The sequence below is a fragment of the Theobroma cacao genome, chromosome 2, assembly GCF_000208745.1.
Source record: "Theobroma cacao cultivar B97-61/B2 chromosome 2, Criollo_cocoa_genome_V2, whole genome shotgun sequence".
In the NCBI taxonomy this organism is placed as follows: Eukaryota; Viridiplantae; Streptophyta; class Magnoliopsida; order Malvales; family Malvaceae; genus Theobroma; species Theobroma cacao.
This window is the reverse complement of record NC_030851.1, coordinates 666,739-685,883: the sequence shown is the minus strand read 5'-3', so window position 1 is coordinate 685,883 and position 19,145 is coordinate 666,739. Positions and strand designations below refer to the sequence as shown.

Here is a 19,145-nt window from a genome sequence, read left to right as displayed (position 1 = left end):
ATTGTCCCACCAAAATCATTTTATCCATATATTCTTAAAAAATTTCTCCTGTCCTGGTTCATTTTGTGCAGCTCGTTTCAAACTCCCACAAACAAACTTATTTTCTACAAGAATCCACAACAGCCGTAAAATCCCATCAAGCCATTATCTTTTAAAATACTGATTTCAAGCTAAAATTGGCACGGGCATTGAGTCCCTTTCCACCACATACTGGAAACTAAACCAAAAATAAAAATTTTGTTAAAAATTGATGATGATAGCTTTCTGTTTGAGACCAGTTACAGGTATAAGAATATCAGATCAATTAGAAAATTGACATTTTAATATCAGGCACATCAGGATGCAGCTGTCCACTCCAATCTTCAATTACAAATATTTACCTCGAATGTTTCCCTTATCTGTTTATGTATCATCCCAATCCAGGGATCTGTCTTCAAAGTCAAACTCTAATTGTTGAAGCCTATTATGTTGAGCTAGCCTGCTCAATGTAGCAAGACCTGAAACACAGGATCAATCATCGATCACAAAGAGTAGATAACAAGAAACTTTATTCTTCAGTGTTAATGCATGGGGATTCATTATAGCAGAGATACAAATATTTATGCTATGATTGCTATTGCCTGTGCCAGAAATGATCTTAAATTGTTCCATGCATTAAGACAAAGCAGTCAAATTCTTTCGGTGAACTAGCTCGTTGTTTCACATTTTTGTAGTTGAGGGAGCCATTCTTCCTCAGGAGACAGTAGGTGTCATACTATTCCCTTTTAACGTACAATATTTACTAGGACAACAATGAATAAAACTTGTAAATCACAAGGAACACCCCATTTTGATCATCTCTTGACTCATTGCAACGTCAACCATGGAGTTTTGCTTTAGGGAGTGACCAGTCTGAATTGTTTGTACTCCTTCCAGAGGCGAACCATTCGTTTCCTCTGAGTGAATAATAATATTTAACTTTAAAAAAAAAAAACCATGGAGCTTTGCCCAATGTTCTTAGCTCTCCTGATTGACACTAAATTGAGGGAGGGGATCTCTATCAGTTGTCACTCAGGGGTTTCGCCTCCTTGTATGTTCTAATTTTCTCTTAAACTGGGGAGGTGGGGGTTTGGTTCTCTATCAGTTGTCAGGGGTTTTGACTACCATTATAGAATTCTGTAATGCTAAAAGTCTTGTTTGCTTCTTTATGTTCTGAATGTTATGTGCCTTTTTATTCCCTATGGTCATCTGATATTCAAGTAAATTAATCATCATCACTGACAAGGACCTCATTAAGAAGGTATGGACTAGCATGACACACATGCTTGTGTTGGTGTGCATTATGTGTGGATTTCTTGAGTGGAGTTTACATGTATGGAGAGATATTATATGTGTACCTTCAATTATTCTGTAAAGAGCTGACCACCATCTATCTCTGGGTACTTGGTGTTGCTGGAGCATATCATTTATAACTTCATCATGCTTTCCCTCCATAACACCCTGCAGTGTTATGACTGCATCTTCAGTTTTCTTGAGGATATTGCTCGTATCTCCAACATCAAACCTTTGAAGGTCATTCTGTGAAGAAGTGAGGCTAACAGCTAGGGCAAACTGTGCAGCAGCAGCCCAGCGGGATGAAATTTGCCATCTCATCCGACCATCTAACCGCGTGCCATGTTCTTTGCTCAACCTATTCTCCTCTCCTCCAAGAACTAAGCTACGTAAGTATTCAGCATTTGCAGGCCCTGTACTTTGAACCATTTTAGAGAATGTGCTTTCTTCATTAGTTAGCAGTTCCACTGGAGTATCATGTTCAGAAACCTGAAAGAGCAACATTGGAAGTTATCTAGTCACAACTAATAAGCATCTTCTTTATTTTTTCCCAATCGAAAGAAGAGCTAAACAAGCATAGAGAAAGTCCTCATGTATAAATATTTTCCAAGTCATTCCTGGAATGGAGTCAATCATCCCTTATGGATATCATATAGCTACAGATGTCTATTGAATGGGGTGAAAAATTGCAGACAGATAAATAAACCAGAAATACCCAAGAATAATAATAAGAAGGCACACCTGGCCAGCATCAAGCACAAGAATCCGGTCACAGTCAATGATTGTATTTAGTCTATGGGCAATAATGAGCATCGTACATGATTTGAATTCTTCACGAATGGTTTTCTGGATAAAAGCATCAGTCTTAACATCCACCGCTGCAGTTGCTTCATCAAGAACAAGAATCTTTGACCTTCGCAGCAATGCTCGAGCAAGACATAATAATTGTCTCTGCCCAACACTGAAATTCTCCCCACCCTCCAAAACCTTAACACATTTGAAGCAGAATCATTTCATCAATACTTCGCTTTCTCTTGTTTTAAGCAATATATACCAAAAAAAAAAAATTGTTCAATCAAAGATGGTTATACATATTCCTAATTTTACTTTAGACACCATGGAAAGCTTAAGACATAGAGTTCAAGGGACTGTTTACAGAAACACTTGATTTTACTTAACTTCCATCTTCAATACCATCAATCTTAATGCATGCCAATGTTATATCTCTAGCAAAACCTAGTTGTAGTTTATGCAACAATTGAAATTAATTCAGATTAGTTTGACCACAAAACTCTGAAAATCTTTTACTTTCAACATAAAACTAAAAACCATGTTGAATTCCAGAATACATTTTCAATTTGTTTAATAAGTCGGAAGGAGACCGACACATGTCAGCAGATTATTGGCATCTTTACTGAAATTAGGTAGCCAATCAACCCAAGTGCCTTTGCAAGCCATTACCAGAAAATTGAGTTCAGGGCAAGTACAATTATGAAATATAGTTCTTGTCCAATTAAATTTAATCGGAAAAAAAATTCTTCCATGAGCATAGCCCTATACCTCAGCGTCCAGACCAAAAGAATTCCTCCTAATGAAATCCTTCAGATGCGCTCTTTCTAAAGCCTCCCAAAGGTCAGCATCATTGTGCTCATTGAATGGATCAAGGTTTAATCGCACAGTTCCTGGATAAATTAAAAATGACCATAAAAATGAGACACTTTAAATAGTGTATTAGAAAATATTGTGGAGAAAGAGAAATGGATTAACTTTTCACTCTTGAATGTTTCTTCCTACTTAAAGATATATTGTAGTTTGAGCAAAACATAACTGTGTCTAAAAATGGTACAGCAAAGTTAAAAATTAACAGGTAACCAAATAGATAGATTGACAAGGTTACAAGGAGTGAGCACAACAGACATTTAATTCTTAGGTTGATTGTCACATTGGGGAATATGATTTGCGGTCACAACAGAGGAAACCTTGCTGAAAAAATCCAAGAGTTAACCATCTTTTGTCTCCAAATCCTCCATTATTTACTTTATCTAGGATTCATCCAGTTCAATACCCTATATTAATTGTAAAATAGTCCTGGGGGCAACACAAAAAAAAAAAAAAATGCATTAATCAAGCCTAATGTTAGTTCTGTTATAATTCATGTTCATCACATATTTTTATTTACATAAAAGAAAGGCTTATTAGTTTTCTTCTTCCCTCATTTCTCCGCTCTGCGGTAGCTAACAGTGAGTATCTTCATCCTCACAGCCAAGAAATTGCATTGATTACAGTTTCCGGGTCTAAGAATACTACCAAGAATTCACGTGGTATTTCACTCTTCCTACACCAATCTAGTTGATTGTAAAATGCCACAAGTCATAAAACCATACAGTAACAGTCTCTAATAATTTCAACACAGAAAAGTGACAATGCATTGATCATGGAAAAATATTTCTGCAAACCTGATGAACAGGAATTATAGGGTTGACCAAGTATACTAAAAAATAAATCCGAGCACTTGACAGAGTGTACTCAAAAGTCAAAGTTAGTACCTGAAAAAAGAACAGGTGATTGTGGTATAATGCTAAGAACCTTTCGCAAATCTGTCAGTCCAAATGTAGCAAGATCACAACCATCAATCAAGATTCTTCCTTTTTCCAGTTCTACAATCCGGAATAATGCATTCAGCATGCTGGATTTCCCAGCACCAGTTCTTCCAACTATCCCTAGCTTCTCACTTGGAGAAGTAGAGAAGGACAATCCACACAAGACTGGCGGAAGTTCGGGCCTGTACCGTAGGACAACATCCTCAAATTGAATTGACCCAGATGAAGGCCAACCAGCGGGAGGACAGTGGCTCTCTATTACATCTGGAGCCTCTGCAGGCAAATTGATATATGTTCCCACACGTTCAACAGCATTTAAGCTGTTCTCAGCACGGCTTGCTTGTCTTAAAACACCACTCAATAGACTAGTGATATTTAAAGTATAACTGAGAAGTAGACCCATTGCTGACGCAAATGCTGCCTGGTCTTCTGCTCTTCCATTCTGCAGAACTGCAAAGGTTGCTGTCAACCAAATCATGAGACCTCCTAATGCTTCTAACCTTATTGTGAGCCAGCGATTTGAACTGCTATTTGCAAGGGTGAATTTGATATTATTATCCATTGACTTCCCATTAATATTGGCCACCCGATCATAAGCTTTGTACGCACGAATGGATGACAAACCATTTAAGGCTTCTCCAAATTGTGCATACACTGGTGATCTGGTAATGGAGTCTAAGCGTTTCACTTCACGAGATGTGCTCTGCAATAGCAAATGAACATTGAGACTTGTTCAGAGCAAAGATGTGTTATATGAGAGACAATAATCACCAAAGAATATTCAGATGTACATGCCACTAGGTAGAACACTTGCTTTATTAAACAGTGAACTAGGAAAATAAAATGCCATTCCACCAAATGAGTGCATCCTATGATGCTGGAAAGAAGTCTCAGCATCATCTGATAATTAACAGCGAAATTTGTTTTGTTAAAATACATATGGCACACAGGTACCCTTCAGTAAGGGCATTGTGGCACAGCATGTTATGAAACTTCTGAGATGGCCTAAGGGCATTGTGGGAGATTTTGTGCTGGTATACCCCTATTAACTTATGTAAGGGGCATGGCCTTGCAAAATCCTTGTAAAAGGTGAACGACGGTTCCCTATTATGATTAATGCATTATGAAATTTCATTAAAACAAATACATGTGGCACACAGGTACCCTTCAGTAATCTCACAGGTAAGGAAACATGAAAATCAAAGGCTTTTAAACAGGTGGGGAACTGACTGACAATTATGGGGCATACCTGATAATATAGATAGGCTGCATAAAACAAGATGAGAAGTGGCATTATGGCCCACAATGAAAATGTGTTCACTAATCCTATCAGTGCAAAAGTCGAAAGAAGCTGCCACACCTGATTCATAAACATATTCATAAAATTGGCAACATTACGATCTATATCACCTAGATCTCTTGAAAACCTATTAATTACTCGCCCAATTGGATTGGTCTGGAAAAACAACATTGGAGCTCTTAGGATGGAATTTAGCATCATATCATGTAATGTTCTGGCTGCACGAAGACTTGAAGTGATCAACCAAAAAGAGTTTGTCAGTGTCACTGTTACCTGAATCCATTAAAATGATAAACAACTCATTATAATAAGCACCAAAGTAGAAGATAAAAAGTTTGTGCCAGATTAGATTAGGAATTAAATTTACAGTCGCGGCAGGCGCACACACACACTGATAAACTGCCTAACATGTTATGCTATAAAGTTTATGTTTTTGTACTTCAAGGAATTTCTTCTCACTAACCCTGCATTCATTGCATTTTCTGAGTACATAAAACATGTATCATTCTAAACTACTATTCATTTTAAAAAAGAACTTAATGTTCTTTGAATAACTGAAAAATCATATTGAAAAGTAAGCCATGATTATAAGCTTTCAATCCAGAACAAGCCATGAGTGTAAATGATTATCAATGCAGACCATTTGTTAGCTGCAGACACAAACGTACCTGACTAAATCCTAGAACAGCATAAATGAGAATGTAGTATTCAGGCTTATAACTCTTTGAAGTACTTTGATCTGTCCAAAAGCGTAACCAAGTGCTACTTGAAATTCTAAGAACTTCAGTTGAAAAGTAGAATGTAAAGAGTATCATAACCACCCATAGGCCTCCTAGAGCATCCTTATACCTGAAAATAGAAACAATAAAAGAAAATCAGTTCTATGCCCATCACAAGCTGAATTGATATAATATGCATTTGGTTTAGGGTCTACAAGTAAATTAATTAATTATTAATGGGCTCTACATGTGAATTAATATGTAGAAAAAAGTGAGAGCTAAATAAGGGTTAAAGAGCAATTCCATAAAGTCCAATGAGTAAAAGATTGGGTAAATAATCAGTGAAAAGTAGGTAAGGTTCTTGGATGCAAACACAAGACCTCTACTCTGGTACAATGTAAGTTGAGTGACCATTTACCCAACAGTTTAACTTGACAGAAAAGGGCCCCAACTTTTATATACAAATTCTATCACCACTAAAATTTCCAACTCTTCACAGAAATTCTTGTTCCATGTTGGAGTGCTATAGAGAGACAGACATCATTAACCAAAAGAAGCTGACCAAGAAGAATATAATTTTCCCAGCTGAGTTTATGTCTTCAACAAAAACAATTACTAAAATCAAAGTTATTTTGAAAAGCATTAGTTTGATAGGTTTAGTTGTAAAGTCTAGAGTGTTATCACAAATTACCTCATCAAAACATTCCAGCTGACAACACCTGTTTCCTTTTCTTCTTGCTTTACAAGTACAGCTTTCCTTCCTTTTCTCTTTTTTGCAGGATTTGCATTTTTTAGCAGCTCATCTATCTCAACCATCTCATTTGAAGTTGCGTTTAAGTCTTCCAGGTCAGAGTTTTTTCCATCTTCCTTTCCTTCTCCTTGTTTCTCCATTTTGCCAGCATTTTCCATCAGTTTCTGAAATAGCCTTCCGTTTTTGGAGATTTCCTCGAAGGTACCCTCTTCCTTAATTACACCATCTGAGACAAGAAGGATCCGGTCTACATGTGGAAGAAAATGTAGCTGGTTTGTGACAAGTATTCTAGTTTTCCCTAGCAACTCTTCCTTGATACACCTGTTGAAAACCTGCAAATCACTTCAGATTAGACCAATATGGCATAACCTCAAGAACTCATTTTTAGAGATCGGAGAAGATGAATGATTATTCCCAAAAAGTTGAAAATAAATCCAGATAGGAACTGAAAATCCTTTCTCTTAAGAAAGAAGAGACGGTACATTTTATTTCCAAAGAATATTTCAGACAAGCTGAGGAAAAAAAAACCATCCTTCAACAACACTGGTCATGATGGAGATAGAAAAGATGTGAAGAGAAGCCAAGATTCAATTCCAAGAATATTTGTGATTATGGTCCTTGTTTCTTTTGGGTTTCCTGATGTTATGATTTGTTTATGGTTTTGGAGCTATTTTAAACAAAGTTTTTACTAGAGCCTAAGCACTCCTCGTCCTTGCTGGACACTAAGTACTAGCTCAGTAGTTTCTTATTGGAGTGTTATGAATCTATATATTGGTGTGATCTTTACACTACGAAAACAAAATATCATCATAGAACTTTTCAGCACTGTTGCTTTTATGTTTCACATTGGGACTCTCATTTCTTCACCTCAAGTTTAAACCTATACCAGATCTTATACAGCTGCTCTGACAATTTCCCTTCATTTTGACCTCAATTAACCCTAAAATTTAGCCTCAAAACCTAATTTTCTCATTTCGTATACACGTAATAAGTTCATGTCAGTTTGATAAAGCCTCTTTCCCGTCTACATACTATGAAATGTACTACAAGCAGTGTAGAATGTGACAAAATTTGCGAATGTTGATCAGAGTAAACAGATTACCTGTTGTGCAACATGTGCATCAAGGGCACTTAAAGGGTCATCAAATATGTACACATCCGAATCGGAGTAGACAGCTCTAGCCATGGAAACTCTCTGCTTCTGCCCACCACTAATATTTACCCCTCTTTCACCGATCTCAGTGAGATCATGATCCTGAAGGGCAATATCAGATTAGTTAATTAGTAATGGAGACATTTCACAATAAAGAAATTACAAAGAGAGATGTATTAAATCCACTTAACAGGAAGTATGTCGAGATCATGCCATAAAGCTGTCACATCAATGGTCTTCCAATATCGTTCTGGTTGAAAGCTAGACCCAAACAATATGTTATTACGAACCTGTGAAAATAAATTTTGACGGTCAGATGCACGCATGGTAGTAGGAAACTTTAATATTCAATAAATACTGGAAGTGGTAGATATTTGAAATGAAAGCAAACAACAAAAGCAACCTGCATCTTACAGTAGCATTAAAAATCCATGAAACTTGTGGAACATAAGCAACAGTCCCTCTTATGACAACACTTGAATTTGCATCACAAGGAAGCTCCCCTAGCATTGCTGATATAAGTGATGTTTTTCCTTCTCCAGTTCCACCAACAATTGCAACTAAGCTGCCAACTGGCACATCTAAATTGATATTTGCTAAAGTGGGCTTTTCTGCCTGGAAAAATAAAATTTCAAAATTGTCTTCATCCAGGAAAGAAGCACATTGGAATATCAACGATGTTTATGATAATACAGTACGTGAGAACTTCCTTATTACAAAGCTGGGAATAGTGCATGGTCGGTCATTAGGCTTCTGCTTAGTATATGTGTTAGCCAATCTTATCATAAGCACCAACCAAAGAGTTACATGTTTGTAAATATGCCGCTTATGTGGTTGATTTGGTAAGTAAATAATTTGTAATGAAGATAAACAAGTGTTTGTGTCACGCCCCTTTTTTGGAGGAGGGCAGGACAGCCCGATGGCAAGGGCTTGAGGCTCGGGAGTGGGTGAGCCAGCTCGAAGATGGGCGAGCAATGAGGGCTGCAACCCCAATTTGGCGCCAAGGGACTTGAGACATTGGCACCCATGGGCGGATGAGCGCGCAGGCCAGCTATTAGACAGGCAGTGTGCGCGGGCCAGTACGCAGACGGGGGTGCGCAGGCGCGCAGGAAAATGGCACCCAGCAGAGCTGGCAGACTGACGCGCAGCGGGTGGGCGCGAACTGCCCAGGCAGTCTGCCAGAAGCGCGGGAAACACTGTCCAGCCTGAGGCCTGCGGGGCAGCCGTTGCCTGCCGTTGGCAACAGTGCCAGAGGTGCGTCAGAGGGGCCCAGCAGAGTTCAAAACAGCCCCTAGCCGTTGGGAACTGCCTTGTAACGGCTCCAAGGGTTCCTAGGCTATATAAACCCCTTGAGCCCCCTCATTTGGGACTAATGACTCTTGTATTGGAATTTCTATCAATAAAAGCTCTCTCTTTGTTCTCTCAACTCTCTTGTGCTTGCCAAAATCGATCCTAACTTCTAACTTGAGAAGGCTGCTAGCCTTTCTAACCGACCTTAAGCAAGGCAAAGGCTAGCCCGCACAGGTCAAGAGAAAACCCCCGTGACATGTGCTCCATGATGACATTAAAGAAGCATCCTCTTGTGTGAACCAAAAGAAATCTAGTTACATCCATCATTAATCTGCTTCTGTGATGGTTATTTTTTTTAAAGACCTAAAATGATGGAAGCCCTCTAAAATAGCACCCAATTTATTAGGTTAGTATAAATTTATTAATATGGGGGCAAAGTAATGTTTACATCAAGGATACTTGCAGCATTTCTGATATTCCTTCCCTTAACCCTTATTACATCCAAAGCTATAATGCTCCAGCCAGATGCCTTGAGGAAGAAATCAATACCTAACAACTCTGCCTTTCCAATCTCTTGCAAAGCATGATGCAAACTCAATGTATTGACTGATCATTAGTAAACCCTTAATAAGCAAAATCAAATGCAAAAGTCCCATTTTCTCAAAGTAATTGACTCATAATTTAAGAAAAAACCGAATAAAACTATAGATTGACCTTTGAATCCCATGAAAAGTTTCCGTCCTTAATTGAGATGGCTGGAAGCCCTGGCTGAAGGGGTGGGTTTGGCACTAGAACTCTCTCTTCTGCTAAGAAAAGCTCCTCAAGACGTTGCAAAGATATATTTGCATTTACAACCTGAAAAACCAGGGCATTAGACTGTCGAGAAGACAATAAAAGTTATTTGAATTTTTGAGCAATACTGCTAAAGTAAAGAAACTTAATGATTAGTGAACCTCGAAATTGTCCCAACTACATTACATTGCAGATAATGATCAACAAAAAATTTAAATAGATTTTACATCTTTTAAGGTTATTCTCTTTTCATCACCATAAATTCCTTAATTTTATCAATAAGCTCTTCAGTTAATGAGTAACTGAACAGCTTTCTTGTCTAGACAACAGACTGAGAAAGGTTAATTAAGCACTATGATAACTTTGGACAACTAAACAGGTGTAAAGACTAAGGTACGAACAAATTGACCGTGTGAAACTCAAATTTTCAGTAAACTACAAAGACAATATATCGGATAAACAAACTGTACCTAAAATGTTTTCCCAACAATAAGATTCTAGCAATGGGAGACATAAAGCTGCAAGCCAATTGAATTCTGCTAAATATAATGGTATAAGGGTGAAATAAGTTAAACCTGACTTAACAAGTTAGGAAGTGTGTTCAGAGGCATTCGAAGCAATGCAAACAGAGAAAGTGATGTGAATGCCCTTGCGGGTGTTAAACCCCCACCAAGCAAAGTGAATGTCCCAAATGAAACTACTGTCACGACAACGGGTATGCTGTTCAGTATGAAACTGTTGAACTGCAAGAAAAGGCAACTTGTTAAAAAGAATGAAAAAAGAGTGGTAAAAACCCATTCATACTTCATGTAGCTTGAAGGCTAGTAGCTTAAACAGCTGGTACAACATGCATAATTTCAGATCAGCCAGATCGATAATGAGCATCCAACCATGTTTTGTTGTATGCAACTTGCATAACCAACCTACATACTCTACAATGCAGTGATAGACCATGGATTTGTGTCATTTCATTCTACACTTAAATGTACAAACACACATCAAAAGCAAGTATATGATACTCTGGTCATAGAGCAGAATCAGGGTAGCAATAATGTAAGCCACCTTTTCCCATAAACTGGCTTAAACTTGTGGATCCAATATCATGGATGAAGCCCATCATAATCACATTTTCCCTTGCAAAAGAAAATGCATAAAATAGTGAAAGCATAACATGTCCAATGTTATGGTTGGTGACCACCACAATTACATTTTCCAGAGCAAACATTGGTGAAAGCAAAATTTCACATGGCAACAAGCAATGTCATATCGTGTTTTGGCATTTTCAAATAAAAGACACGCACAAAAGGAAGCAGGACTAGAATTTCAAATATCATACAGCAGATAGTAATTGAGCTCTCCGAAGCCATGACAGCTCATCATTCCGTATACTGTCAACTCTAGACTGAAAGCTCTTCTCCCATGCATAAAATCTGAAACATTTTCAAGCATAGAGCCAGCGTCACTGTCGAATGGCAAGAAAATATACTGAAATCTATGGACGGTGCTTTCTGAATCAACCATACTTCACGGTGTCCATAGCAGCTAAAATTTCATTCATAAGGCTGACTCTCCTGTCAGTCCACTGCAGTCCTTGCTTAGTCATTTTTCGCATTTTGCTAATCACAATGGTCTGTCCCCAGAAGACATAAAGAAAAATCAGACAAGACAAGATTAATCATCAGAGATATTGTTTAAATAATTTCATCTTGGATGGCAAGAAAAATAGGTAACAGCAGATATTAGAAGATCATCGACATGGACAATCATTTCCCAACTTAAAATCATCACAGTTGCTTGCCTTGACTGGCAGGTTTCTCTTTTAGACAAGATTTAATCCAATGATTTGGTTTTCCTACCTCTGCCACTCCTGATGCTCTTTTGCTTTCTTTCTTTCTCTCTGATCTAGTAGGAGTTTGCATGAATTATGGAGATCAGTTGTCTGTTAACTCTAGAGAAAGGGGAATAAACTACAGCATTACATATTTGTAGGCTGCCAGAAATTACAATGGCAAGCATCAATTCCTCAAGTAAATTCTCTCTTTGATAGGAAAATGAAATCTAAGCTGTTACATTTCATCAAGTAGATTCTACATTAATTGTTTCACAAGTTTCACATTTTAAGATGTTACTTTCCTTTTTCTTTTTTAATTATCCAAAAATACATAAATCTAACATCTTAAAAAAGTGAAACTGGTAGAAACGATTAATGAAGAAGAGTTTCAATAAAAAAAGGGATAAACTTTTTTACCTGCAGTGGGACCATGAGAACCAGCATTAGTGCCCCAAGAAGTGAAGCAACACCGAGTTGCTGATAAAGAAGAACCATGGAAATAATGATACGAAATGGAGCTGACCATAATACATGAAGTTGTTGGCATATTTGCTGCAAAAAATAAAGTAGTATCAATAATAGTTTAAGTCAACCCTCTAATATGCAAATGTTATGCTTTTGTTCCCGAATCTGCAACATTCTAGATGTTCCCCAATGGTTATGTTCCTCTTACTAGGTCAACAAGTTATGTACCAGAGTTCCGAGAAAACAATTTACCATAGGAGAAGTTATCAGATTTTAACGTACACATCAATTTTAACACAATTAAAAAAAAAAAAAAGCCTTCTCTAGCTCAAACATCAGAATTCCACACTCTAAAATATTTGTTTTTGAAGCAAAATTGGCCAATATATCCCATATTTAGGGGTATAGAGGCATAGTACTTCATTTGATATTTCAAATTCTCAAATTTCAACTGGCCAGTTATATTGATTACATCAATACTGCATTCTTCATAATTACTGTCAAAGGATCAATCATCTTTCTTAAAGTAATGACATAAGGCATAAATTTAAAATATATCAGGAATCTACTAACAGTTTCCTGTGATATACTGTCTTTTGTCTTCATGTGGACTCTGATTCTGAATGCATAATATACATATTTAGCATCACTTAACATATGCATTTTCACAGCAATTGAACAAGACCCATACCTGAAGCGCATTAGCATCTGTTGTGATCATATTTGTTATCTTTCCAGATGGGAAATTCTTGCGAGCTTCATGAGTCAATCTCAGAGATTTGTGAAATATAGCTGCCACCTAAAACAGAAACAGTAAAATAAAATTAGCCAACCAATTTGAAAAAGATAACTCAAAAACCAAAATATGCTCCGATGAAAGCAACTGTGAAATCTTGAAAGTCAAAGGAGGCTAAGTTTAACACACTCAAATAGCTCCATGTGCTTGTTTGTAAGCATTTTAGGATGAAGGAAATATATTACCAGAGTAGACCGTAGACGAAAACCAACTCGCCAGACATTCTGCATATACTGAGACTCGAGTAGTACAACAGATAACTGACATGAGTTGAAAAAAATCACAATATCAGAACTGCAGCAACAGCTTTACAAGGAATCATTTCTTTGATTTTAAATTATATCAATCACAGGAAGAGCTAATGGAAGCAGCGTTTTATCTTTTGCTGAAAGAGCAAACTAAGAACCTACTTTGCTCATGCAAACATTTCACTTAGGGCCATGAAATGGCATTTATAAGGATTGCAGAAACCGATAGTTCTCAACAAACACATTGATAAAGACAAGGATATCAACAGAGCTAATCAAATTACAGAAGAAATGAGAGAGAAACTTCAATAAAACCCTAAAATACATTCATTGGGTGAAACACACCCACCAATTCAAAAACAGTTGAAAAGAAAAACATAATCCATAGCAGATACCGTGTCTAAACTGAGAGATTTTGGTTTATATTAAACCATAACTCCTCATAAGGAAACACATAGAATAAGGATCATACCACTCCAAGAAACATTAAGAAGGCATAGATATAACCAATCCAGGCTGGGTCACCTCGTTGCATTGACTGCAGACCATAACAAGAGAGTTACAAAATTAACACAACAGATAGAATGCACAAAGTAGGGTCATGTTATATCTAAAATGGGATAGAATTAAAAAATTGACTACCATCATCACTAATATAGGGTTAGTAAATCTGTAGAAAAAATTATCAAAATAAAATAAAAAGCTAATATTTCTCTCCTGTAGCAAACCAAACAAAGAAAAACAAGGTCATCTTTTACACAGGCCTTAGCCAGGGGAAAAAAAGCACTGACCTGTAAGAGATGGTTCAATAACATAGGCCCCACAAACTGACAAAGGTCAGTTCCAATCTGTGATGATCAAATAAGAAGCTATAAGCTTGCATTCACAAATTTGTTTCAGATTCTTTACACAACATAGTCAGATCTTCATGAAATGTTAAATCTCCATAACATTTTCTAGAAGGAAAACTTCACACTTTATCTATACAAAATGTGCATGGTCAGCAGATTTATCATGAGATTAGGTATAACTTTATATTTAAGAACAAGAATCAAAAAGCTCAATAAAAAATCTCTTGAGAAAATGAGATTATGTGCATTTTAGCTCAAAATTATTACAGTCATGACACATGCCCGTCAACAGTATGAATATTGCACAACTTAAGTATTACAGTTTCAGATAGTAGATATTGAAGGAACATCACTTCCAATAAACTACATCTCCATACATAAGGATGCGAAATTCCATGAAAGAAATATGAGAGCAATGCTCATTACCTTGAAAACGCCTCCTAACCAAAACCTGCATGACTCATTTATGAAACAAGAGAGTTAGTATAAGTAAGACAAGATGACATCTATGCTCGGAAGAGAAACTATTCAGGATGCATAAGTTCTTGTTACCAATCATATAGGAAAGGAAGAAAAAAACATTATCACATAGCTAACTAACCTTCCTCCTAAGCTACTATTCAATGCTCTCAAAAGCCATGGTTTAGGTCTTTGAGTTTCTTTAACCCAACATCTGTGGAACCTGCAAAGGGAAAAATTGTTATCACTGAATAGCTGTATATGTTATCATGTGGAAGCAAATGCAAGGGAAGCAACAGAATACTAACTTCTGAATCAGTGTTTCAGTCTGATCCCATGTATCTAACTTCCAAACATCCCTTTCAGTGATAGGTCTTCTATGACCTTGCCGCATGAGGGGAGTAATCCATCCAAAAACAATTCCTGTCATAGCATATTGCAGTGAACTTTCAATTAGAAGCTCACAAGTTTATAGTAAAGCATCACTTGCCAGAGATTACTCCAAAACTGATATTGTAACATAATAGTGAAGGTTTAAACTCAGCAAACCAAACTCAACTGTCTTTCCTAGTACAACCCACAGACCATATCTTGCTAAATGGCCATTCTTGGAGAGAGGAGTAGGTTGGGGGACAGACAGGACACAGGTGAAAAGAACTGAAAAGAAAAAGAACACTATGGATACCAGACTTCTAACAAAGAATTAAATATTTCAAATGTAGAACATCCCAAAACTTGCACATATTGCTACTATGCTGGTCGCTTATTCACGGTCTAGCCAAGTCATTATCCAGTTATAGTTCCATCAAAATGATGCTTTTCTACAAATAGCTAGCAAACCTGCAGCCATTTTAACTTTCTAACATGTGGCATCTTGACCACTTGAAAAAAATGGTATCAGAGTACTTACTTGAAAAAATATTGGCTTGCCTCTCGGGACATATTTGCTCTCCTCCACGAAGTGGTTCATATTCTTCATCATCAAGAGACTCACTTTTTATCAAAATATATCCAGGACAGGGATTAAGATTGGGAACATAAACAAATAGAAGAATCCCAAATAAAACCTACATCAGAAAAATAAGCACAAATAAATGAAACTGCTTTAAGATAAAAGCATTAAAATTCTCTGTCAAAGAAAGAATCCAGGTTTTTCTGTCCCACAGGATTTAATTTAAGACTGCCCCAGCAAACATTACATTACCAGGAGTTCAACTTAATTACGTCAAAATCCCAAGAAGTTATAATGGCCTCAATTATCTAGGAGCATTCTGCACAAAAACTAGTCATGCTACTTAAGACAGGCTTATATCTTTTGTCCATCTATGACTTTCCAGTATGGTAAGTGAGAAAGTGCTAACTTATAACCCATAAAAGGAAGGAGGTGGCTAAAATAAGCTAATTGATGTCAACCTAAAAGTAGGCATGTAAATGGTCAGGGTGATGAATATTTGGAAAAAGTGGTGATGATAATATTTCAAGAGACAATCATAGTGGGAACAGTGAACGCACGCGCGCGCGAGAGAGAGAGAGAGAGCTATGCCTCTCTATAACTTTCATGCTAATGTTTATACATCATAGCTTGCTAATGGACACAACTTTAGCCAGATATCAAGTGGCTACATAAAATTAAAACAGGTGTTGTGGCACCAAGGCAAATAAAAAAGCAGGTAAAGGCCACTTTTGTAAAAACACTTGAAAAGACAGAGTAGGATAAAAGGCAAATATACACAACAAACCTGGCAGAAAACCAAGCTGATGCTCAAATACAGTGCATAGCTGCAAGAGCAAATAAACTTGCCACTGTGAGAAGTTAATATATGGTCAAATTTCTTTATGATCTAAGTAGTTAAAGAGTCATTATCTTCTATAAATGCCAGTATTTGAGAATAAAAAAAAATAAAAAGGATAAATTGCATTACCAGTAAGCTATTTTTGGTCAGAGATTTCTGAACAAACATTTACTAAATGATTCAATCACATTCATGGGATCAGGCTTATAAAAGAACATGCATAAAAGAAAAGAATTGCAAGTCATATATAACAATTTATTCCTCATATTCCCTAGTACTTAGAATCAGCAATAACTCAACCCCCCCCCCCCCCCCCCCACCCAAAACAAAAAAAAAAGGTAAAATGCTTATGGATTTTTTTTTTAAAGGCTTTTGGTAAAGAAACTAAATTGAGGAATGGGTGGAACCTGACCTACTGTACAAATCTTTCATCGGGAGAACACGATTTAGCAGCACAGCATCCCCAACCAGAACATAAACAACTCCAAAACGCACATACCACCGAAACTCCTTGATGTAACTTTTTGTTTCCAATCCTATCATGATAAGCACAGAGCACCAAGCAGTAGCCTCAATAATCAAAGAAGTTGCCTGCAAGAGTGTAAAATATAAAGCATAGACAAGTTTAAGCACACTTCTGTGTTGCGCATAGCAGATAAACAAATGGAATTGCAAGAACTAATGTAACATCTAACCATCACCTGGAACCAAATAAAGTAAATAGGATGAAATAAGAAAAACAAATTCAGCATAACTAAACCAGTGGTCTGTTTTTAAAGCAATAATAGTATCTATAACAGTCCTCCATAATTTTAACTAAAAATACAGAACTTCATTTTAAACTAGTAATAGTTAAATTTTAGTACTTGTTCTTGTGCGTAAGAGTTGTATTTGAAGATAAAGTTCAAATCACTAAAGCCACGAATAAATACAGGGCCACCTACTAGCTTAACAGAAACGCACCTCATAGGGGGCAAGACCAGTCTCTCCATTCAAATTAAAGATTGAAATATCCATCAACAACCTTAGTAATGGCTCGATGGTACAATAACCAGCCAACAAGCCAAGCACATAATTATAGCATTTTGACCTCAAATAAAACCTCTCGACTTTTGAATTCTTCTTCATCATCCATATCCGATAACAGCACAAGCCCAAAAGAACCAAGTGAGAAATGGAAATCACCACAGAGTCGATAGCACAAGGTGTGTATGCACCAAAAGCGCCATCAACCTCTTTAGCCCAAGCCTCATTGACCTGGGGCTGACAATACCAAACCAGGGGTTCAATCGCCATCAGTAGCCACGCCCTGCAAGACACAAAACAGATTAGATGTTCACTCAACTCATCTTCCCTTCTCATGATAGAAATGTTAAAGGAAATTTTATGCCTGGTTAAGCACTTACTAAAACACTGCACAGGCTTTGCCCTTCAACACAATGTACAATCTGCATTGAGAACAAACCACAATCATGCTTCAATCATTTAAAAATTGTAGGCATCCCAACGAGAATTATACAAAAAAAGGAATTCAATTTGTAACCATGATTCAGATGTAATAAAACCAAAAAGGTAATTTGCAACTAAAACAACTTCTCGGCCTGACCAAGAAACCATTTCAAATTATGATGATTCAGAACCAACTCTGTTCATAAAAAGAAAATGGGATTAAAGATTCGAGTTTCAACAATCATCCCCACTCAATGTAAAATAAATATTTAAGTTGTTCCGTTTCAAAGCAACAAGAAATCCAAAAGTTCAGAATCGTCATTCATCTCTCTGCAACCAAAAGTTCAGATTGCCACCTCGGCGACTGCGGACAGGACAGTGTTGTTGTAGATTATAGGCTGTAAGAAGTAAACCTTAAGAGAAACATGGACAAAAGATACAAAAAACCAAAGATTCTGGGGGAGAACCGTGTTGCTATATGCCAAATGCATGGTTACTTACTATGTATATATAGTTTGAAAAAGAGTCAGAGAATAAGTAAGAACCTTGTATTATTATTACAATATACAAAAGGAGAAAGGAAGTTGAGAAAGAGACAAGAGTCAGAAAACACCAAAAATAGATGTAGCCAAACATGCGTCACGGCTTACGTGACACGCTTGTATAATTTGCAAAACGACAAAGACACGTAAAAAAAAATACACTGCTAAGTGCTAATACTCGTCTCTCTGTATTCTGTATAGAGCTGGATATTAAACAAAAGACCCTTCGTATTTGCGAATCTTTCTTCAGTCTTTCTTTACCCAAATCAACATTTTCCAAAAAGAAAGATGAAAAACTCGAAATTGTAAAAGAAAGTTTCCTTTTTTGGAAAAAGAAAGGAGAAATTGAATAGAAAATGAGAATCTTTCTTTACCCAATTTAACTCTTTTCCCCTCCTCTTTGATACTCTTAACCCTAACGGTTTTCCGATGACCCGTAGTGCAATATTTAGTGAACGCTGTCAATCGGGGTTGAATTACCATTTTTCTTCTTCGATTGAATGAATTTTCCCGCCGGTCCTGCATTTCGGCTTGCGAGATTCGAGTATGTCTACCGGCGAGGTAACGCCGTCTTCTTGATTCAAGCAAACGCTTCCCTTGTCCCTGCGCCGATGCATAGAACTCGGCTTCATCAGAAAATAGTTAAAACTGAGCAGCCACGATTTTTCCTTTCTTGGTCTGCAAATGTTTAGCAAGCCTAAAAATAGCGTTCACCGAATGTCGGTGAGTTTGTGATACACCAATAAGCGTTTCCATTCAGGCCACGCGGCACTTATATTAGTCCGCCACGTGGCT

General features: G+C 37.0%; 1 protein-coding gene across 4 annotated transcripts; it reads right to left on the bottom strand.

Annotated features, from left to right (window-relative positions):
• LOC18607078 (ABC transporter C family member 12) lies at nt 219-19,129 on the bottom strand. 4 transcript variants are annotated; one of them, XM_018115241.1, is made up of 29 exons: nt 18,725-19,128; nt 17,766-17,807; nt 17,323-17,668; nt 16,772-16,950; nt 16,306-16,345; nt 15,477-15,633; nt 14,875-14,989; nt 14,709-14,789; nt 14,534-14,558; nt 14,048-14,104; nt 13,729-13,794; nt 13,194-13,268; nt 12,904-13,011; nt 12,165-12,299; nt 11,440-11,546; nt 11,253-11,346; nt 10,492-10,659; nt 9,839-9,979; nt 8,249-8,449; nt 8,026-8,124; nt 7,784-7,936; nt 6,622-7,013; nt 5,880-6,060; nt 5,161-5,484; nt 3,858-4,614; nt 2,872-2,993; nt 2,053-2,298; nt 1,377-1,800; nt 219-497 (listed from the first exon to the last, which is right to left on the bottom strand). In XM_018115241.1, exons 3-29 carry the CDS (start codon nt 17,653-17,655, stop codon nt 403-405), a joined length of 4,875 nt encoding a protein of 1,624 aa, XP_017970730.1. In that variant the 5' UTR covers nt 17,656-17,668; nt 17,766-17,807; nt 18,725-19,128; the 3' UTR covers nt 219-402. The 4 variants fall into 4 exon arrangements, with proteins under 4 accessions (XP_017970730.1, XP_017970731.1, XP_017970732.1 ...); XM_018115242.1 differs by having other exon boundaries at nt 18,831-19,128; XM_018115243.1 differs by lacking the exon at nt 18,725-19,128 and adding an exon at nt 18,165-18,292.

Coding starts and splice junctions, on each gene's coding strand:
- LOC18607078 (XM_018115241.1), bottom strand. CDS start 17,655: ATGGCGATTGAACCCCTGGTTTGGTATTGTCAGCCCCAGGTCAATGAG. Junction 15,634..16,305: donor TCAGCTTGGTTTTCTGCCAG/GTTTGTTGTGTA, acceptor TTTCTGATGTAG/GTTTTATTTGGGATTCTTCT. Junction 8,450..9,838: donor ACTTTTCATGGGATTCAAAG/GTCAATCTATAG, acceptor TTATTTTTCCAG/GCAGAAAAGCCCACTTTAGC.